At 37.4% G+C, this 24,136-nt stretch overlaps 1 protein-coding gene across 1 annotated transcript in view; it reads left to right on the top strand.

Annotated features, from left to right (window-relative positions):
• Cow (Proteoglycan Cow) overlaps nt 1-24,136 on the top strand; it is a 97,233-nt gene that overhangs the window by 58,158 nt on the left and 14,939 nt on the right. Inside the window, exons 2-4 of the mRNA XM_034318639.2 lie at nt 2,093-2,150; nt 9,865-9,967; nt 10,381-10,512. Of these exons, the coding sequence (XP_034174530.1) occupies nt 2,093-2,150; nt 9,865-9,967; nt 10,381-10,512 (293 nt within the window). The remainder of the gene's footprint in view (nt 1-2,092; nt 2,151-9,864; nt 9,968-10,380; nt 10,513-24,136) is intronic.

Genomic DNA, 24,136 nt, shown 5'->3' with positions numbered 1-24,136 from the left:
CGAGACAAAAACCAGGCCGCCATTTAAACCGGTGCATACATTGCACCGTCGGTGAATATTCGACGTCGCAAAAAATTCACTTTTGGAAAAAGTGAAACGCGGTGAATGGATCATTTGGCGGCGGCGAGCTGGAAAATACGTAATACTAGAGTTTCGACGGTGAATTTTTGGCGAGTACCAGGCCGCGGATGCGCGATACAATTTGCATGGAAATTAAAATATCGCCGTGCGACTGTACGTCGTGAATGGATATTGTAAATTGATGTTGAAGACTTTCGGAACCAAGTTTTTCATCTTCTATGATAGAAGATAGTAAAAAGAATTGATTAAAAATTTTATTTTCAAATATTTAGATTAGAATGTGTAGGATAGTGGATATTCTCTAGTATTAAAAAACGCTTAGTCATAGGAATACGTTTATTAGTTTAGATTAAGATAATTTACGACAGGGTCATTTGGTCACCCGTCGAGGGCCTGCAGGCCTGGCGAAGCGAGGACCTTACGTCATTTGTACTTTAGTCGTTAATCGTAGTTTTGTCATAACTTAGTTGTTTTAGTCGTAATTTGTCGTAGTTGTAGGAGAGGGGAGAAAAAGGCGTTTCGTCTCGGGATCGTCTGTCAGACTGGTCAGTGGGGCTGACAATAGAGGTGTGCGAGATAATGCATAAGTCGCTTGATTTTTATTATTTTTGTACCAAAAAATTATTATAGATATATGATTTATAACTAAATACATCCTTGAAGTTTAAAAACATTAGATGTAATATTTCTTTTAAAAAAAAATTCCCGAAAATCACCTAATTTTAGAGCGGTCACACTGGTATAGCCCCTTAAGCTAGGACACCCTGTATATTCTAATTGAATTCCGGGCGACCGCTAGCGAGAACAGTGACCACCTAGCGGTTCCCGTCCCGAACCAAAGGCATCCGGGGAGACGAAACCCTCCACTAAACGCCTACATAGTTTAGTCGCTAGTTGTAATTTTATCATAGTTTAGTTATCTAAGTAACTGTTTATACAAATACAATCTTCATCTAATTCCATTCGAGCCAGAATTCGTTTCCGCCTTACCATCGTCAAATTCCACAGAATGTTTGAAATATTTCGAAGTGGTCACCAGCCTAGATTTCGTCCAGCTTTTTCCCATAGGTATGCTAGATACTATCCTGGAATTATTTTAAACTGGCACGTGAACTATCACGCGAGCTAGAACCCATTCAGCCCCGTCTCTCCAGCCCGGTATCAGCTATCGAGCTTCGACGACCTCGGCCTGAACTTCGAAAACGTCGCTCTGCTCGTTTTAACCTGGCAACCCTGAATTTTATGCACGTGATGAGCGATCGTTCGTCACATTGCACAATGCCACGGCAGCATCGAAGGCTGCTGCGGCATTAGCCGATGACTTTTGCCGTAGAACGGCCCTCGAACATGAATTTCGTGACACCAAATCCGACCTTGACTACTCCCTATATATGCAATCTGAAATGCAACTGCATTTCTGCACGGTAGATATTTGCACCGAGAGAAATGGGTTCGTGGAAGTTTGGGTTCAAATTATCAGTTACTATAGGGTAGTAAATTCATAATATCGTAACGCCGGGGTGTGTTTGTACTTTCCATTTCAAATAATAACGACAACATTCAAGTAACAAAACTATATTTTAATTTTTATACTTTTTTAACTTTTAAATTTACATTTTAATATTTTTAATTATATAAATTTAAATTATTATTTTTAAATCAATATTTCAATCTTAAATTGAATAAATCTAGTTCCGCAGGTCTGTTCGCGACGGCGTCTCGAGACATTCTCAATATTCGAATATCGCGTGGTTGTCCAAGAGACCCAAAACATCCGGTAATGTGTTTCCGTTCGAAACGGGGAATAGCTTCTTGTAACAAAACGTCGACAACTTGTCGCGGGGTAGTTGATGTATCGATAAAACGACAACTTCTCGCTGTCGCAACAATATTTTGGCGTACTTTGTTTGAAATTTCATTATAAAAGAAATTATCTATTTAAGATAGGAAGTAGTAATTAGGTAATGTAAGGACTGTAATTTAATGAAAATACATTCTTTTTCTGTTTCAGGATGACACGCGTATAATGAAAGTGGGTGACAAGAAGAGATGGATACACGACCCTAACAGTAAGTACATCGACATTTACAACCCCTTCTATTAGATTAGAAGATACATAGAAGGTCTAATATAATTTGATGACTTAAAAGTATCATGAACTAGCACTTATGTCATACCAATTTAAAACTTAAAGTATGATAGAAATAACTATGTAAATATAATTTATAATAATTCATTTAGTTAAAAACTACCCCCCTTGTTCGTTCGTTCGAATATTTCGCTTCCTCTTTGAAGCGTGTGTTCCTTTTTATCCGGAGCTAAATAGCCAATTACTTCGAACTTGGTGGCTAACCCACTTCTTGAAGTGCAAATTCTGTCGCCGTGGTAGAAAAAAAAAGGAAAACGAAAGAAGTTGAGAGAGAAAGGAAGAGAGCATTAAAGTTTCCGACAAAGTTTGAGGAACCTTTGGTACGCAAATTATGCAGTATTATGTTAATCGTTCGAGGGCCGGGTAACTTTTACCTATTCGAGCTGCTTTGCAATACTGTAACGAAACTCGTTCTTGATTAACTTTTCGTACAAAGCGTGCAACAATGAATTCACCCCCTTTTTTTAATCCAACCTCTCTTCTTCGTCTTTTTAATAACAACCGCGTTGAAAAATATTGAACCTTGTTCATTCTGTAATATATTATTTTACGGATTAAAATTATGCAAATTTTGAGAGTTTCAAAAAGTTGATTAATTCTCGCCCTTTATCTTTCAGTACGTATATTACACAATGAATAATTTGTTTCTATATATTTGAAAATAATTTATTAGAAATACAATTAATATACAAATAATACAATATCATTGTATTAGAAATAGAATTATCCAGTTTTTCATTGTATTTTATTACAGTTAATATGTCAATACAACATTCAATTAGAACGGCCTGAATTTTTCTCAATAAATTTATCTTACGGTGTACCGTGAGATTGGAGGTATTACATTCGACGGGAAACAAACGGATTACGTTTTCAATCGTTAGTCAAGAATAGAGAGGAAAGTGGATCAATTCTATAGGGTAAAACAAATACGATTCTTTTGTAAATTGTACGGTTAGATCAGTCTGGCGGGAACAACACACAAAGAATGAATGTAATCGTGTGTACTTGTTTCGTTATTGCTACGATAACAATTCCGTTGTTTTATCTTTCACTATGCGGTTCGTCGCACCCCCCTCTTTTTAATGCTTTGCTTCTGTTTTTGTATCTTCGTTCTTTTATTTGACGAGCATGCAAACAAGTAACGCACAAACGTTCGCCAGAGGTTTCCCCTGTAAAAAAGCGCAGTTGATTTTTTTTCCATTTCGTTTCCTCCTATCTACCGACTATCCATCATTGCTTGTTATTACGAACGTGAAAAAGGAAGCTGGAAATTTTATAGGTAAATAAGCTTACGTATCACTTAAGTGGCGCTGGAATTTTTTTAATTTATCTAATTAGAAATATTAATGGAATCATAAAAGTATTATGTAAACTTTTGATATTTATAACGTTAACAATTAAATTTACTCGAAAATCTTTGATTTTCACGTTTAAGGGTGCTAAAATCACCACTGCAATTACATCTATCTATAATGGTGTAGCCAGTACAAAAATAGTCGTTGAAGAATGCATCTCACGAGGCGTTGGAAAAATATTCGTCGCGAGCCAACAGCCAGGGCAACCAACGGCCGGAATCGATAAATCAGATCTCCTTTTTCATCCTTTCCATTCCACCCTCTATTTTTCTGCTCGTTCCTGGCGTGCTACGTGCGTTCGTTAAATTGAATCGCGTCGTGGTAGCTAGCGGCCCTGGAATCGTCGGTATGTTAGCCGCAATTACTTTGTCCCCATTCAGCAGAAATAACCGCGGAAGTCTGGCCGGTGATTCGAGGGTGGTCATAATAATGGGCCCGCGGGTTAACCCTTTGTACCTCCACCGTCGTTGCGTTCTTCTTCTATATGGTAAAACTGCAACTGCGAAAGGGTTTGAGGACGTTGGAACGAATGTCACGCGCGTTTGGCGTTGAATACTACGCCCTGATTATACTTCCAATACAGTAACGGAGGGAAAAATAAGTTTGATCGGTATCTTTTGTGTTTATATTTTAAATAAATTGTATTTGAAAGAATAAATTAAAGGAGGGTACGCGTAATTGGGTGATTAATTAGATTTGATTGCAATTGCATTTCTCGAATCCTGTTTTCTATTCGAGAGGGAAATTTCTAGCGAATAAGTCTGTCAGCAGGTTGAACAATTCGTATCGTTAAATTAGCCCCCGGTGATAAATAAAATATCCGGTTTCTAATCTCGCGTGTCACGGTTGAACACAATTATTTCGATCAGGTGGAGTAATTGATGACGCGACACGATACGAGGAACGACGTAGAGCATCTGCTGACGGACTCGATTGTTCAATTTACTGTAATCGTACCACGCCTGAAGAATTCGAATTTAAATGTCTGTTCGACAAACTGATCCAATAAATTCAGCTGTCGATGATGAAAATACTGTAGGAAAGATTTGAAAGATGAATAAAAAGGATACGAAAGAAAAATATTTCTCTTTCAATACTCCGTTTTCATTATGTTATAATTGGGAAGGAAAGAAGATCCAACAGCCTATTTTATATAAAAATCACGTTCAAGAAAAAATGGAACATCCGAGGAAAGCCGGGCAAGAAAGAAAAAATCATCTCAACTTTCCTTTCACTGAAATTACACCAAGACAAATTGCAGACGTTACGGCTAATTGTAAGTTGAAGATGTAGCGGGGGTTAAACATGGCCCGCAAGCGAAGAAAGAACCATGATAAATCTTCCCCGCGGTCATAGCTTGACGCGTGTTTTAATGGCGAAATAAATTGCGAGAGGAAAGTCGTTCTCGATCCGTGTTACAACTTGTTACTTTGCTTCCAATAACGCCGCTGTAAATTCCGTCGGTGATGCGATACGTGCAATTACCTTGTATCTATATAATTTAATCGTGTTCTCGATCCTGCTACCTTATCTTCTCTGGTTATCTTTCATTCCTGCAGGCAAACGCAGGGATAAGCTACGAACACCGGTGAGGACGAACGAAAATTTTCATCGATTAAATTCTCTAACATATCAAATATTAATTTCACACTTCGCGTACGACATTCGAATTCATATGAATATTATTTGAAATTTCTTTCCTCGCTTCGAGTAATCCGGTATTCAAAATTCATACATCCATTCGCCTAAGCTGCTTTCTACATTTTTATTTATTTACGGATGCAGCATATTTTTTCACACGTGTTCTCCATTTTCTCGTGGCAACCCTCATAAACTGCCACCTTAAATCATCTCATATTCCCAGGCTCATAAAGTAAGCTTTAAAAGAAAATAACGCGAGCACCGTGTAAATTATCATTACCCCGCGTAACATTGTTATACCGTAACCGTGATTAACCTTATCTTTAGTATTTTTATCGATCCTGGTAAATTTAAACTCTAAATCATAGGTTGGGTAAGCAAAGGCTACCATTGGAGGGTTAAAGGGTTAACGGTGATGGTATCGAATTCCGAGCGTGCCAGTTTCTTCGTGCCGGTTATTGCCGATGGTTTATCTGGTTCCAGCGTTTATCCAGCATCTTCGTTATTAGCATCGTCGATCATTCAGCCCTCGAAACGTATGATCGATCGTCGCTGCTATCTCCGTTTCGCGACGTCCAATTCACGTAGAAGTCTATCCCATTTTGGCCGCATTGTGCACCGTAATTGTCAGTTGCCTAATATATGCTGTAATCGATATCGTAATACCATTCGGGGTTGGTGGGTGGGTCATCGAATATTCGGATAATTTATGGGGTACAATGGAACCTCGACTCTTAATAAAATAAACCTTTTCTCCTTACCATGCATCTACAATTAAATAGAAATAATTAAATTTAAATTTAACAATTCCATGTAAATAATTCATTTGATGAAGCCCTGATGGAAATTTTCATGCTGAGATTCAATAAGGTTGTAAAGGGTGCAAAGATTAATAATGCCTGATTAAATGTGTCGTTCATTAGCGATCCTCTTAATAAGACGAGACTGCAAGGGGACCAGAGGAGAATATTAAGCGTAGGCAGCATGTTTGTTTTAATGGGCGGTGATTATGGAAAGTGGGCCACAGCTATAACTTTTCTTTTCTAAATGAAGCCACAGAAGATTTGGGGAAAATATTACGCGGTTTTAGGGGAGTTCATCCTATGATCCCTTATTAAACTTTCTTCGTTGCTGGATTTATGAAGGTTTTGAATGTATTTGAATTATGGAAGAAAACTTTTATGATTTTTATTTATTTGTTTACTGCTGATATGTACAGTGGTTCACAAAATTATTCGCTCACCGTTTAAAACAGAATACCTCATTTAAAATTGGACCAAATGACTTGAGGTTTCTCGAGAAGCTGTAAAAATTAATTTACTAAGACAGATTACTAAGTCATATTTTAAGTTTTCATTATAGGCTTACATAAAACAGTTGAAAAATTACCCTTCACTATTTTTGATTACGATTTCAACAAATTGTAATTTTTTAAAACGACAAAAGCACATATCTTAGTAAATTAATTTTTATAGCTTCTTAAAAAGCCTCAAAAAGCGTTTTAAACGGTGAGCGAATAGTTTTGTGACCCACTGTATTTTGATAGCTTGTATTTCGTGGTACCTTTGATCATTACCATTTTAAGTTCCTTTTAATATTTAATTAACGATTCAGTTTAGGAACTCTGTAAAATTATTCATATTTAAATTGCAATTAATATTCGTAAAAGTATTAATAATGTAGAAAGTCAATGACTGAATTATCGATAGAGATCGAATATGCAACTCGTTGGTCGTAAGTTTGCATGTCTTCGCGCGGACCAGGAAGAAAAGACAATAATGCGAGCCGACAGTTTCCACGCGAAGTGAATTGGATATCCAACGTCGATTCGACGATTCGCACGGACGTTCGATTTCTGTCAGGGAAAGGTTGGAAAACGTCGTGGCGAATTTTCCGCTTGCAAATTTATCGTGTTCGGTCAGTCAAATTCGGCTTGAAATTCGAACGGGCTAAGGAACTTGTCTTACAGGATTCGAGGAAATTTTTTAATGGAAACAGAGTATTGTTGAATAAAGAGACCAGAGAGATTCCTTCGTTCTCCTCCATTTTTGAACTTCCTTCCTTCATTCGTCGAAATCCACGTTGAAAATAAAAAGTGTATCGCGCAAATAACGGAAGGCTCCGTTACGCGTCTAATTAAAAGTTTGCCCCAGGAAGTTCCACTTACCGTGGCGAGCAACTAATATCCCCGAAAGGAGCGGAATAGCAGCGGAATTAAAGTCGACCGTACATGAATTAAGGAATACCAGCCAGTCGTTTCCCGTATTGCCCGTTTTCGCCAGGTTACACGACTATTTGCGCGGGGCAACTTCCAAGATAAAAAGATCAAATGAGGTGGTTTTTACTTAGATCGAACCCTTCCTGCGGTTTCTTCGATGCGGTTTCACTGTACATCGACAACGATGCACGGCTCTTCGCGCAAATGAAATGCCGCAACTTCTCTGGAAACATCGTAATTGGAGGAAATGGAGATTGCAAATTGAAAAAAAGAGTGAAAATATTTGGTAGACTCAATTTGATGGATTTTAGAGGCTTGATTTTTGGGGGAATTATTTAATTATAATTAATTTCTGTCGCTTTGCGTAATTAACGATGAAAGAAATTATATCACAACAGTTTAAGTAGTATAGACAAACGTATGGTCAGACAAATGGCCAATGTATAAAACTGTACAAAATAAGGGTGCACATTTTTAAATAGTATGCATTGGAGTAATTTCGATTTGTATTTAAGGGTAGATTAAGAGTTCTAATATTACCGAAAATTACTTTTCAACATTTTTTAAAATTTAATTACGCCACCCTAATTATGCCACAAGTAAACATACACTGATCTAAAGAATCACGATAATTATACTGTCCAACAAATTTTAACTTTTTTTCAATGTTCCGATCCCCACTAGGTAATTCTTATAGTGTTTTTACATTGATTACGAATTTGCAAACCGTTTTGCTCCTATACTTACAGTTTTTGAGAAATTTGATTTTGAAAAGAAAACATATTTTTCAGATTTAAACAAATTTTCTGACGTAGTTATAAAAGATATTGAAATTCTATTTACACTAAAAGATTCTGTAGACTTTCCTGAATACAACGATACCTATCTTTGATACATTATAAATGTTTAAGTATGTTTAAACGATCATTGAACGCGGAGGGACCCGGATATTTTTCAATTTATCTGAAAAAGTAGAGGTTCAGCGTAAAATCGAATTATACCACGCGATAGAGCAGATTTTTTTATGTTCTACTTCTAAACTGCACATATAGGAGCAAAACGGTTTGCAGATTCGTAAATGGCGTACAAAACATGATAAGAATCACCTAGTGGGAATCGGAACAGCAATTCACTATTGAACAGTGTTATCTATCATTGTTACACACGAAAATGCGATCCCTCTGTTATAACTGCAGATGGAATAGAGGGGTGAAAAAGCTCATGCTCGCGATCAGAGTTAATGACGAAGAGAGAAATTCAATCGAATAAAGGTATGCTTCGAAGCTACCAATATCGCTTGTCGACTATTTCCAGTCGAATGCAATTGTGCTCGGCCATTGAACGTTCACCGCGCAGCTACATCAAAGAAACGAATCATTTCGTTTGGTGAAAATCCGGATTGCCTCCTTGCGTCCACGACAGAATTAGTTTCAGCCCTCTTCCTCTCTAACCGGCAATCAACCGTAACCCGTTCGCAACTTGGAAATTTACTTCTACGGTCCAGCCCCTTCGTCGAAGGAAAAGGAAGTCGAGGAAAAATTGGGTGTCTTTGGGAAAGTAACTGCTACGTTCACGTAGAATCCGTGGAATTGGTCCAAAGATGAGGAAAAGAAGAAATTGAGAGAAATATAGATCCTCTATTAACTATTTTATTACTGATTTTATTGCTTCGTTGGGAATTGAAAATTTTCTATTTTTATTATCAAAGGTGGATAATTTGGACTATTATTTACTGTAATTTGATTTAAAAATTGTTGTCAAAAAATGGATTAAAGGGTTGAAACTGATATTTTTATTTCCATTTTTATTTCACATTGTTCTACAGTTTGTACCACTCTTGTCATTAAATAATTGCGTTGTTTGCTTTAAAACACGGAACAATAAATATAGGAAAAATGGTAGAGAATTCTGCTATCCAGAAAATATGTTACACCGAAACTGTTATGTTTTCCCATTACAATCGAATAATGTTTCGTGCAATGCACGTACATATTTCGAAGCGTGAAACCATTGCATTATTCGAATGTTTCCATGCGAAAAGAACAAATTATACATTCGAGTATGTATTCGAAAGAAAGGAAACATACACGTATGAAAATAATACCGTAAAACGCCAGGGAAATCTTGCGTTCTTTGCTGAGAAGCGATTTCGAGGAGGGTTTTAAAATTTAATAAGGTGAAACAGCGCGCGTATTCCGTGGCATCGATACGCTTCCGGATTACATAGTCGAAGCTTAATATCGACTGAGGCCATGAATTTTTCTACGTCGTCGAGCGTGACTCCTGTGAATAGCAACGGGGTGAATGAGAGTATTTGCATTTCATTTTTTAAAACATCCATTTATTTTCAAAACGTATCAATAGACTTCTATCACCAGCATCATTTATTAACTTTGTAATTTCTTTTTATTTTTCAGGCGAACTTTGTCGTCAGCTAAATTGCAAGAAAAAGGACTTGTGTTTGCTGAAGGACACGTTCACAGCTGTTTGCGTTTCCAAAAAAGAGCTTGAGAAATCAGGGTAAGTATCCTTCCGAGAATTGAAAATTTTTCTATGCACCTCTAAGGCGAATTGAAAAAATTGTATAACATAGCAGCAAACTTTGTTTCACGAACAAACAATTCCATGACTTTGATATATAAGTTCTTATAACTTGTCATATTTTCATAGGCCAGGAATCGCGTGTAACTTATTCCATTTCCCAAGAGCATCTCGGCAGCTTGACACGGAGGATCCGTTAAAATTTTTAAGATTCATGATATCGCTTTGCTCGACGTGGAATACGTTCTATCAAAGTTATCTTTCCAGCGATTTTTCTTCAAATATAATATTTCCTTTCTACAGTAAAAAATTTTTGGAAGAATAATATAACTTCGAATTTTCAAAAATTCTGGAGACCAATTCAAAAAGGAATCGACGACTATATTTTTCAGGGATATAATAATCCCAAAATCCCGGGTGATTCAGCAGAACCGACGAATGAGAACGGAAACTTCGGTCGACACGGAGGACGACGACGCCTTTTTCGACTCCGAGGACGATGACGAGGATCAGGACGAGTCCAAGTAAGTGTTCACTACTTTTATTCGACATACCTTCCTACGATTCCGAAAATCCATTGTTTCCTACGAAATCTTCCATTTTAGAGATCGTTGTATGGCTTTCACAGGGTTGTTGAAAAATTGCAATTTCAAATTGTATTTTCTCTGCGAGCAGAACAGAATGAAAATTGAAACTCTGTTTTTTGATTACTTTGTTATTTTTTTTAACTCGTATTGAAAAAAGAAATTGCACGTTTTGTTAATAAAATTCGAATGTGTATTTTAATGATTTTTCATGGAATTTGTTTGGAGACAGAAATTTAATTAAAATATTACGAAATTTTTTATATTGAAACACTGACGAGTTCAGTTTCAATTTTCCCTGCCTCGGCAGAATTATCTCGTTAGTAAATATTCCATCGATTAAAAACTTCCAAGGGATCATCTTTGATTAGAATTTTCATCGAAATCCAACATTTCCTAACGCATCAGTGTTTCTCGGGGGATGAAGTTTAAAAAAACAGGTGAAGGATGCAAAGTTGCACTTTGATTAGACAACTTTTAGCGATATTGAAACACCGAGTTCGAGGAAACTGTGTTGCTTGCTGAGTTGCAGAAATCTTTTTTTTTTTCCTGTGGAAAAGTTCCACGATCTGTTCGGTGATTAAACGTAGAAAAGGTTCGAGTTTCAGGAAGAATTACCATGGTGAAGGTAATTTTTGTTTCCTTCTCTCCTGGTATATGAAACGTGAAAATGTAAGAAAATCCCGCCTTTCATAAAAATAAAATTCCTCTGTTTCAAATATGAAAAAGTAAAAAAGAAAAAACTTTTTATATTCAGATTTTTCTGCTCTAATAGAGTTTCAATTGTATGTTCTTTGTTTTAAGCTTTTCGTGGGATTTCAATTGTTATTGGAAAAAAGAATTGATACCACTATTGGTGAAACAATTGAACGGAAAGGAAGCGTATAAATGTCGAGCAAACAAAAATTTGAAGATTTCTGTGTGTTCGTTTATCGGGAAAATATTTCTGAAATTACTGGTGTTTGCGATGAAATTCCTTGGATGGAAAAATATCACGCTCCATTTAACCCCGTGCTCGATGTGTGATCAACATTTCGGTATTTCTGGCAACAGAAATAGAGTCTCAAAAAAAAAACCCACTCGACGTCCGCAATTATCGTTTAATGAGACCCAATTTGTACGATATTTTTCCCCACGATTCCGGTGACTTGACGAAAGCTCCGTGATAGAAACAGGAATAAAAGAATATTCCATTCATTCATTTCGTATTCATATTCCAGCGACAAACACAGCCGAGTAATTCAATTTATTAGGATATGCAAAAGTTTCCATCGCTTTTATGGCAATTTTCTTTTTTCAATATCCTGTAGATAATGGAATATTTTTAATCAAAATATTTTATCCTAATAATTGCTTCTATCCTGTTATCTCTGGTATAAGTTATCAGAGCGAAGATCACCAAAAGAGGAAGAAAAGAAAAACAGAAAAACCGAGTTCCAGGGGGGAAAAAAATACACGCAGTCTCTGTGTTGTTTTTTTTTTCAGTAGACATTTAGCAGGAAGTATTGGTTTCGTCGGTTCTCTCCGCATGTCGAACGCGTTTTCCCTCTGGCTTAGTCGAATAAAAGGTTAGCTTTATGGGTCACGTATTCACGGTTTCGTGCCTCTTAAGTTTCAATGCGATCATCCAGACAAGGGGGAAAAAACAACGGGCGTTCACCTTGCATTCGTCGCGAGTGTCGTTTATAAAGGTCCTGAAACGTGTTTTATTACCTCCAATCTGTGACCATTTCGTCTTAGTGGTCGTTCTCTATGATTATTTATAGATATTTGGATTTAGAGATTGTTTTATGATCCCATATATGACTGTTTGGATTTCATTCGAACTTTCATATTCCTTTTTATAGTTGTCACCTTCTATCATCTCAACACTATTATATTTTGAAAATTTATTTGGGGCTTTTGGAGATTCCGGTATAACCAAAGAGGATTAAAAATACTTTTTTAATATTCTATTATTAAATTAAAATATTCATAGTTTTTTCTAGCTGTTTGGCAAGAAAGAAATCTTGAAAATTAGGAACATGTCTGACCAATTATCCTTTTGTACTACTTAAAGTTTATTCCCCTTTCGCTAGTACTCTTTTCGCTTCAATATGTTTCATCTGCCGATAAGCTTGAGTTTCGTGTCTCTCGTAGAGGTTTAAAAATTTGCCAAGTCGAAATGCCGCGTTCTACAACAAAGCCAGAATCCAATATCGTCCTCTCGAAGTAGTCGGATTTCGTTGAAGCCGGCGAGGAAAGCGTGTGGCTGTTCCAATACCGTGGGGCGAATAAAAAATGAATTTCAAACGATACCGACGGAGTAACACTCGGAACCATGTGCATTTACTTTAGCGTGAGGCACACGAAACAGGAGTTACTCTCTTTTTGCCACGCGAGGATACGAGAGGAACGTTGAAGCCGCATCGAGGAAAATTCCACGTGGAGAACAGCTCAGACGGAAGACGAAAGATGGCTGGAAAAAGAGTGGAGGAACGTTGCCAGCGAGACATTTCTTCCTACTTAAATTTACACGAGCGAGCTGAGCATAAAGGCTTTTCCATCCGGGGTCCCTCTTTTCCTACCTTTCCTTTTCACCCTTCCCTATGTTTTTATCTTTATCTCTCCATTGCTGGATACTCTAGCCTCATTCCAACCGTGTCCTTTGAGAAAATTCTTCGTAAAATGTCGTCACAAGGGTTACTTCGAACGAGAAAGAGTATAATTTGCGAAAGGGAGCTTCAATCCTTCTCGGCTATAATGCTATACCCACTCGTTTGACCATATGTTGATATGTACTACTCAGAAAATTTATGATCTGTTCTTTCTTATCCTCAGTTACATTTTATGACTCTATAATATTTAATGCTTTAATAAAATCGTCAGAAAATAAAACAATTAAATTATTTATAGATATTTTTTGTTAAATATTTAAACATAGCGTCTTCACATTTTTATAGGTTATAGATTCAATATTTTTGAATCTATATTTTTAAAGTAGTGTAGGTGTTTTGTTCAACGATGAAGAAAAAAATGTTCGGTCAACCGGAAGTGAAACCAATAAGTAGAGGAACATTGATAGTCACCCTGCGAACTACGCAGTAGTAGAGAACTGCATGCGGTCAGACAAGTAATATAGAACTGTGTGTAGTCTGAGTGGAGTGGTATAAACCCGTATGTGGTCAGACGTGTGGAACTGAGCCGTAGATGATCGGACCAGTAGAATAAGACCTGGGTTTCCATTTGATCAGACGTTGGTTTATTGTACTTGACGATGGATATACTGATCTATTCTACTTGTCGTACGGGCCAGTACGAGCGTTTGAAGATATTTAACCTTTGTGCGACGATTTATATTATCATTGTTTGATTTATAAAGGGTATGCGGGTACTCCAAATGTTCTATGTAAAATGAACGCGAGCTGAGTGTAAAAATTTTCCAAAAATAGGAATTTGGAACAATTTTGAAGTATCCAATAGGAAAACGATAATTTTGTTAACGTCGATGTACAAATACACGGGTTAATTATTAATTATATTATTAATCTGGTAAATTACGATTCAATATCGTAAATTGAAACGATGAATGAAACAGAAATGAAATTCATCAAGAAAAATGATTTAAAGGTAGCCGGAGCATATTTCTAAAAAGCTTTTAAAATCAGTCCGAACATAATGTATATGTTCCTGTGAAAAAGGAGGAAAAATGGAGATCCTCTCAAAAAGTCTGCCAAGTGTTACGCTACGAAGAATGCGAAGAATAAAACGAGAAACGAAATAAAGGAAACGAGAATCGCGATTTTCTCGTGAACAGAGAAAAACGTAGTCCAAACGAAACACGGTCGATTCCGAGCAACGAAGAAGGAGGTGTATTCTTTGCCCGGTCTAAAAGCGGATTTCACCGAGCACCGTTTTCCAGTTCAGGGAAAAGACCTCGACTGTTCTCATTTTCGGAAGGCCACTTTCGTCTTTCGTACTTCTCTTTGTCGCAATTAGCGACGGCTTTCGAAAACGAAAGTAACGTGTTTCGCTCGGCCGTGAAATAATATCCTTCCACGATGATACTTCGTTGAAGAATGAAAATGAAAAATTGAACGATGCAATTCATAAGTCGCTTTGAATTATATTTCCAACGTTGACGAGAAATGAAAAGATGGCTTTATTTTTTTAAATTATTATCCCGGTTGCATTCGCGTGATTCGTAGAATTTTATTGAAATTAAAATATTTGTAGAGTATCAGCGGAATGCTCTGTTTAAGCATCGTTGGACTCGTTTGTTTAGCGGATTGATTGCAGTCAATAAGTATTGATCATCTAACTTCTGAGAAAGAGTCGTAAAGAACTTTAGCTTCTCTCGTTTACGAGCGAACGTAAATCTGGGACTATAATTTATCGCGAAGTCATCCACGTTTCAAAAATAAAACTTCACAGATAGACGTTATTATCGATAAATCTTGTCAAATCGTTACGAACCTGAAAATATTCCTTCCTATTGCTGAAACACGTTAAAAATTTCGAACTCGTTTCAAACATCCCATTAAAAATTTCTACCTTCTACGGATAACTTTTATTTCGCTTCATTAATCTCAACAGTTCCGCTGGCCAATAAAGTAATTAAGCAATTGTTGGGTCAATTTATCGTTGCGCGATAAGGGTGAATGTCTAAAAGAGAGTGTGGAACGTGCGAGGGGTAGAAAAACTGGGCGTTCATTACCCGAATTCTCTGAAAAGGTCGAAAATACTGCAGGAAAGACGTCGCTGAGTTCCTTTAATGCCCGAACTTATTCCCGGTGTACCATAAAGAATCGTTTCCCAGCTTCTCCTTACATTGCCCCGGTCCCGATTCCTTCCGGGAATGAGAAAAGGGAGGCTTTCGAGCCAGTGGAACTTGTATTTACGATCTTCTAAGCGGAAACCAGTCGCGACGTGCTATCGATACCACTAGAAAGCTCGTTGCCCATATAAACCTTAAATTATAAACAAAAAATAACAAATTTTATCAATATTAAGAGTCCTTTATGTGTATATGATTTACAGTAAGAAAAAAGAAATGATTGGAAATGTAATCATAGTTTGATAAGTAATATATGTCAATAGATGGTCAGGCAAGTGGTATATGGTACTATAGGGAGATGAGAAGTTGACGAGTTTAAGGAATGCGGGTACGATTGGTCGTCGTCGATAAGTCACGCCTCACGCGCATGCGTTCTAGATTATCGCGCGCTATTGGCCGATGCGATTACACACTAATCGCGTCGCCGGACAAAGAAGAAAAATGACAAAGCGAGATGGTACGAAGTCAGCGTTGCGACGAACTCTGAACGCGAGAATCAAACGTGGGGACAAATCTGTGCCATCCCGCTCTTCAACTTCTCATCTCTCTATGAGAGATGATAGATAATAAACTAAATTTCGGCAAGTTACGGTTCCTTGGACATGTATTGCTGCTACGGCAACTTGTCGTGCAAAGGGTTGGCTACGTGACAATCATGAATAGTCATAATCAGTCGTAGACGGTCTAACCAGTGAAATAGGATCATATATCGTCAGTATAAGTAGTATAGCATTATAAATAGTCAGAAAAGTGATAATATGCAGTAATAGGAGTTCTTTCAAGGAGGTGAAATAAATACTTTTCCTTATTTAAACTTATAACGTAATTTCTGTTATTAATCTATAAAAGTAATTTTACAGCTTTATTAGTCAAATTAAAAATTGATCAGTTATTTTCATTTTTCACATCATCAGTTTGATAAAAAATACATGGGTGTATTATAATTAAAAATGAAGCTATTTTAATCCTCCTTAATTGTAAAAAGTGTGAAGAAAAAGAGCAATGATTTAAAAAGAATTACAGCAGGACTGATCATTTAAAAATTGATCAGTTATTTTCATTTTTCACATCATCAGTTGGATAAAAAATATATGGATGTATTATAATTAAAAATGAAGCTATTTTAATCCTCCTTAATTGTAAAAAGTGTAAAAGAAATGGACAAGGATTTAAAAAGAATTACAGCAGGGCAGGATCAACATCCGCCTCATTTCGTTAAGTGTCGCGTGTCCGTGTGTGGACGCGTCACGCTCGGGTGTCGATGTGAACGAGTATGGAAACGCATCGACGAAGCAAGCCCCGGTGAATTAGTCTATCCGATTGGATTCCTTGCTGCCCTTTGCCGTACTCTGTGTACCTATCGCTCGGCTCGCGGAATTAGGCTGCTCGAAGCGTGTGTATCTCTAACCGGACGCCGAAATGAATGCCGTTCCGTGCAATTCCGGCTGAAATAGACTGGTGGTCTCTGAATGTATTTTGCGGCCGTGTTACTCAACCCCTCCTGTTTTACACAAGTTAATGTGGTCTACACCATTTAACGAGCATTGTTTAATGATCTGTCAATCCTGGTTTATCTTATTTAAATTATTTTATATTACTTTTGGGAATTGAAAATATCACCTGAAATTTTACTATTTATTTATCTCAAATAAGGTGAAAATATCAGTAAACATCTGTTTCATTAATTAACCGTATTTATTCTGCTCTATTTATAATTCATTAATCTCACAAATATAAGTTGCAAATATATAAATCAAGGTACAGTCTAGTTAACAGTTTGTAAATTTACCACGGTCAATATATCTAGCATTGCCTTAGATAGATCAAATTGGCCAATCCACATAAATCATTTCTAAATAGCAGAGAGAAAAAAACGAAACAAATGTTTATTTTCATCGCGCACCGTTCTCGTTGATATTCATTCGTCCACACCGACCGATATTGTTGAAATTCTAATTATACTTTTTTTCTCACGGTTGTTCCATTTGCAGGCTAGAATATTCCGTGGGACGAACAAGAAATAAATTGAAGCAGACTTTTCATTTTTCTCCGCCACGTTCGGGCTACGTCCCTGCCTTTGTTTTCTACCAAAAATTGAAAACACAGTCCCGCGATAAAACGTGAAATTCTAAGGTCGAACATGAGTAAACTTTCGATTCACGTTTAGATGAGAAAGAATTGACAATTTTTCAAATGTTAATTTTTCACCACTCATCGAATTAATGAATGAATGATATTAGATATTTCGGAGATGACCTGATATAAAAAGCAATTTCTATTTCCCTAAAGGCGTGTTACAATTAAAGTTGAAATCGGGCTAACTGCGTTTAAATTTTACACGAGCTTGGCATTTATCCACTAGAATCCAGAGCTACTCCAGCCCGGTGGTAATTGCTACAAGAAGAAAATAGCATTTTCTACTTTCTTCTGAAATACTACTTTCCTAAATCGAGGGAAAAGTAAGGGGATTATTTTGAGAGAGTCGTTAGCTACCCTTCGAATCTTCAACCACCGGATCTAAATGTTCCCTAAAATCTTCTCGAAATAACATTTCTGATCACTGATCTCTTTTGATATTTTTACATTAATGCAGTCGTATTATATTTCAGTAGACAGTATATTATCCGGTTAACTGCAAGAAAATTGCCAGACATACCGTTCAGGTAACAGGTTGTACTTGTAATTTGCACTGACAACGCCCTCTACTTTAGTTGCAAATACAGGATGGCTGATATGGTAATTTGCAAGCTCCAATTCACCTATTCGAACGAAACTTTTCGCATAAATAACTGCTTGGTACGGTAACCTGTAACCCAGGTAGAATGATGTTCGCATATGATCAGACACGTGAAACGAGTAGAATTAAATACAACAAATTTTACAAAAGAATTTACAGCAGCTTGTAAAGAGAAAAAGGAATGTACTTCATTTTTAAATGGAAATTCATTCTTTCTCAAAGCTCTTAGTAACCGCATCATGTTCAAAATTGGATAGAATTGTGGTAAAGTGTGGGAGGATGGTCGATAGAATTGACGAAACTTCGTAGGTTTTACTTCTTTTTATTTAGGTCCGCTCACCGTGGCTTCTCAAATGCAACTCTCAGTTCATACCCTTTCACACGCTGACGCTTTCTCCCAAATACTCTTTCTTCTTTCTCTCCGATTCCTTTCGCTCTGTACAGACATCCATCGACAGTCATTCCCAGAACCAGACCACACCCTACGCGAAACTCGAACTCATTCTCTCCACACCCACGCCACAATCGTGCAGATTCAATTTCACTCGTCCAAACATCCCGCAATCATACATTCCTCACTCGCAATCTTACTAACTATGCAGGGACGTGGTGGCAGATTATTGCTGCTACGGAATAAATCAAGAATTACAGAAATTTCAAATACATAGCCGAACGTTTAGTCCATAGGAAATCGGTAGTTTTGCCAAGCATAGAAGATCAGAACCAACCAATAAACGGATCAAAAACATAGAAGAAAAAAAGTCGAGTGTAGGTGGCGAGTATTTTTTCATTTGAACCGCACACCAGGCCGACGCTGTTTACTTCTAATTAACAGTACCTACGCGGCGGCACTTTGCGAATTAAAACTTCTCCCTTCTCCCTATGCCCTTTTCCCCTGTTTCGTGTTTGCTCTTTCGTCCCGCGTCCACCAACATCCGGCCCGAGCCAACTCGCGATTCCGCTTCTTGCCTCGTCTCGTCCGCGACACCGCTCGCTTTTCAATTATCGCGGATCATCGTTGATGAAATTCTTGGGAAATTGATCGATCACTCTTTAATAACTGAGGGATTACGTCCTATTCGCATGGTTTTGTTTCACAAAAAATGCACGGTACTTCATAACCAGAAGGGGTTTGTAATTGCTCACGAATGCGATATGGATATCCTGATTTATTTGTTTCTCATTTACCTATTGTTTTGATTTGAACAAAAAAATTCTGACAGAGAAAGGGTTTTGAAGCTTATTCGAGTTACGTAATTTGTGGTAGAGTCATTAGAATATGACAAATGTGGTTCGTGTTACAGGAATTTCTCATTGTACGAAATACGGCTGGCAAAAAATACCGGTGCATTGTTTGTTGCGAGAAACCAAATATTTGTTAACGTTACAGCGATAATACGCAAGCGCAACTGCATCCTATCAGTATCACGGTGCATGTTTGTAAAAATTATATTTTTTTATCCGCAGCTCCGATTTTTTTTCAGCAGTTTCCATTTTTTATACTTATTTTCTCCCGGAAAAATTTGGAGCCGGCAATAAATTGCTTCAGACATACGTATACAATTTTTTATTAATCAATTTATATTTTTCTTAATGGCATATGTGTTTTGAATCTGTCACTGGAAATAAAACAGAAAAATGAATTACACTTTTTCGGTGCGATCGTGTGTGATTAAGTAGAGGTTGCGGCAGTAGTAGAGGAGCGTAAATGGTCAGACATGGGGCTAGTCAGTAGTAGTATAGGGATGTGTTTGTTCGGAAAGGAGCGAATATAAAATTTAGAACAAACCAGATTCTAATGATTACCTATTTCTTTTCTTCTTATAAAATAGCGTAGTTTCAGATTATAATATTATCTTATTTTATAAATTTTATGACAAAATGTAGTAATGAATATGTTAAATAAAACGACATCATGTAAGTCCTTTACACGTTCCTCTTTCAACTAGAACCGTTATTCCTTGCACGACGAGAGCAATTTCGGAAAAATTTCTCTATGAGCAGGTGATGTCGTTTGTTACCAGAAGCTGGACCAACTGAAAGCCGAAGTTTCAGCGAACGGCCGGCGAGCAGAAATATATAGAGACCGTGGGTCGAAAGATAAACGCATGGTAGAGGGAGGGGAGTCAGAGGATTACATTTCGCATTCATGGAATTCCATCGAGTTCGCGTAAATCAAAAGTTCCGGAGGCAACCTTCGAAAAACTCTACGACGGAACAACGACGTCGTCGTCGCGACGCGTCCAATCGTAACTATAACCGATACGAATCGAGCCGAAACGAAATAACGAAAACGAAAAATCGTGAATCGCGATAAGAACCGTCGTAGTACATTGTTCCAGTTTCGAGGCAATGAATAAATTTCATGTGTTCCTAGGAGAACGCATTGTTTTACCGGACAGTAAACATGGCACGCGATCCTGACTCGTTCCGAGCGAATGGTACTGTTGTAATTTCAGAAGTTGCATTTTCGTGAGTTTCTTGAATTTGAATACGAATTGGATGAAAACGAAACAGGCAAGCTGAACGAAGAATTTTTAATAAATCTGAGCGAACTACACTCGGTTATTAACACAGTGAAATGCAAAATATATTTAACCCTTAACATACCAAGGGGGGTCCTCGAAAGACCCCAGAGAATGATTTTTGGTGATTCTGCCGTAACTATACGAACAAATTTATTCTAGATTTTTATGTGTCCCGGATCCTTAAGATAAATATTACATAATTAGACCTATAATACGTTCCCTTAAAAATATAAAGAAAAATAAAAACGCACTTGGGGTTCCGGCAGAGCCCCGATTGGTATATTACGTTACATATTTGGATTGATTTATTTCTTGACATAATAATGTGGAGGTGAGCGCGGGCCCGTCCATTTATGACCAGACGGTTCTCTTGACTTCGAAATAAAAGGGAGCTGCTATCTTTAGGGCCGCAATGCTTATTTAACTTAAATATATTTTTATATATACTAAAATATTAAGAAATTTTAAAAATACCATGGGGCCCTCCGAAGACCCCGCTTGGTAAACAACGTTGACGACCTAGGCTTGGTACGTTAAGGGTTAAAACGCATATATTCGATTAAAATAAAAATGGCATGTTTTGAAATAAAATTATATATAAAGTGGTTTACAGATATTATTGGTGTAGTTTCGTGTCACATTTCGGTTAAGTTCCGAGAAGGAATAAAAGAGTTTCACGTTGGTCGGAGCATTTCAAGCGAAACAACATTTGCTCTGGCATGAAAATTTCCTAGCAAAAGGTCGCGAAAAGGTTTGAAAATCCGACAGTGCTCGGTATAAAAGTTTCTCTCGACGTCGGGGAATGGCGATAGCACCTGACCGAAGTTCGAAGCTTCTCACGGGCCTGAAACTGGTTAGCCCCGGATATAAAAGAACGAAATTAAAGGGCGAATTCAAACACGTCATTTTACTTTTGTACTGTTTCACGTTGTTGTATCTTTCCTTCTATTTTCAAAGTTACAAAATTTAAGGAATAAACTTTGGTCCAATCAACAGTATCTTCTTTGATGCAGGATTGGTTTTACAGCGAACGTCATAGGTTGCGTTAGGTTATTCATGAATTTCGCCGGTGTAACTTTATGAAACGTTGATACGTGTAACCGTGACGCGCAAATTCACTCCATATATTGCGAAGCGGATCTCATAATGCGCTTCTCGCATCACAAACCAACGGCGGATTCTGGCAATCGTCGACCTCGAAGCGACGGACCTCAAAGAGGATCTCAGAACTAGCGAGCACTCTAAAGCGCAAACGTCTGAAAACATTCCGCTTCTTGCAATGATAAAAACGCGATGTTGTTCTGTAACACAGAGCAAACTACAATAAAGAAATTACTTCTCTAGGGTATCTTCGTAAGTAGCTTCAAACTTTGTTGATTCACTTTCGTACTTCCTCCCTTCTGTTCGGTAAATTTAAATGGTAATCCTGCTTGAAAATTTGAAATTCAGAATTGAAGTTCATTCTTAGCCGTAGAATATTTTGAAAAACAGCGAACGAAGCACGATCGTTTACATATATTTTCCTGTTCCTTTTGATGGTGAAGGAAAATTTGCTTTCGAAACCAACCATATCTCTTCGAACTTCCCGGGAAACTGTTTTAAGAAAATAGCATCGTAAATTTGTTACATTTGCAATGTAAGCTCGTATGTGGACTCAGAGATACGGAAAACATTCGTTATTTATTATTACTATTTCCTTCGTGTACAATTTTCATGGTAGATTCAGAACAAGAAGTTAATATTCCAGGAAATCAAACTAGTAGAAATAAAACAGTAAATAGTCAGAAAAGTGGTACGTGAAAGTAAATAGATAAACAAGTAGAATAGACCAGTGCGTGATCAGACAAGTGGAATAGGATCATAAGTAGTGCAGTAAGTGGTACGTTGCTATAAATGATCAGACAAATAGAATGAGATCGTATAGTGTCAGGCAAGCGTTATGGGATTGTATTATCCATGGTTAGACGAATGGATTGTGGTTATTGCTGGTCAGACAAGGAGAATTGGGCCCCAGACAATTAGAGCAAGTAAAATAGGAGCATAGATGGCCAGACAAGGGAAATAGAACAGTACGTGATCAGAGAAGTGGTATATTGTTATAAATGGTCAGACTAATGGAATAGTTTCGTATGTGGTCAGACAAGTGAAACAGTGAGACACGAATGAAATCAGAATTATTCACTCTGTATTAATTTTCATTTTAATTAAGAAAACCATAATGATCCTCTAAATTTTTAATCGGTGGTTATATAATTATTTGAAATTTTATCTCTTTACCTAGCAATTCGACAAAATGGTACTCAAACGAAATAATGGTCACAGAAGACCATCTACCCAACCGAGGATTAAACGAAACAGATCTAGGTTAGATTTGGGTTAAGGTTTAGTCCGCCTGGGTACATTAATTCAGAGTAGATAGCCAGTTTCTCAGGAGTGCTAGCTCCTTTAGTTGAAAGCTGAAGCTGAAGTCGTCGCTTCTGACGAATCAACAGTTGTAGCACGAAGCCGTCGTAAACGGGTTGCGCGGAATTATGAACACGGTTACAACTGAAGCAACCGTGGCCATAATAAAGAAGGTTTCCCGTTCGCGAGAGGGTTGAGCCCCTCTGTGGATTCGAGGAGAATGCCGCCGGTAGATTGTGCTTCGTGGCCAGGAATTCGTGGTCGTCGGCAAACGCGTAATTAGTTTGGACCGAATAACGCAGTAATTAAGCTGGTTTAACTCCTTTATCAAGACAGAGGCTCGTCTACCTTGGCTTCCTAACGGTCGACTCCCTGCGGCTTCTTGCTTTCTACCTTTCCTCCTCAACGAATTGCCACTTTCGCTTCTTAACTTCAGGTATATACGTACCATTGCTGCGGGAAAATTTAATACTACGTTTGTATCCGGTGAATGGAGAAGTTGGCCAATTTTCAATCTCCCTGGCAAGGAATAACTTTTCCAAAGTACGTTTCTATGGAGCTTATAAAATATATAAATAAACTTTAGAATTTCGCCAATTTTACCTGATCACTAATGAAATTATTCTTCGCTATTGTCGTCTTTAAGTGGTTAACTAATAGAAATGGATGTTGACTTCGGAGTCAAATTTGAAATCCAATAAGGTTCGAATAGCGAAATGCAACACCATACTAGCTAATGATCTCTCAGCTGTAAAACTCAATATTGGTGAGCCACGAAACTCGATGTTGACCTCTGTGAACGGTGGAACCTGATACCGATAATCACCAAGTAGTAGAGCTCAATAATAACCGTCGATCAACCGTAAAACTCGATACCGATAGTATTTCACCGGTGAAACTCATAATCAGTAATTTTCCAATCGAGAAAGTGAACGATCCTGAAATATCCGACATTCAGAGCTACTTGAAATTAGACTGTTGAAGGAAACTCGATAACGTTGAATCACAATTGAAAACATATAGCAAGCAAATGATTATACCTAACATATTTAAATTTTACAAAAAATTAAGAAAATTTTC

Source organism: Osmia lignaria, chromosome 6 (genome assembly GCF_051020975.1).
Source record: "Osmia lignaria lignaria isolate PbOS001 chromosome 6, iyOsmLign1, whole genome shotgun sequence".
Taxonomy (NCBI): domain Eukaryota; kingdom Metazoa; phylum Arthropoda; class Insecta; order Hymenoptera; family Megachilidae; genus Osmia; species Osmia lignaria.
This window is presented reverse-complemented; position numbering and strand designations above follow the sequence as displayed.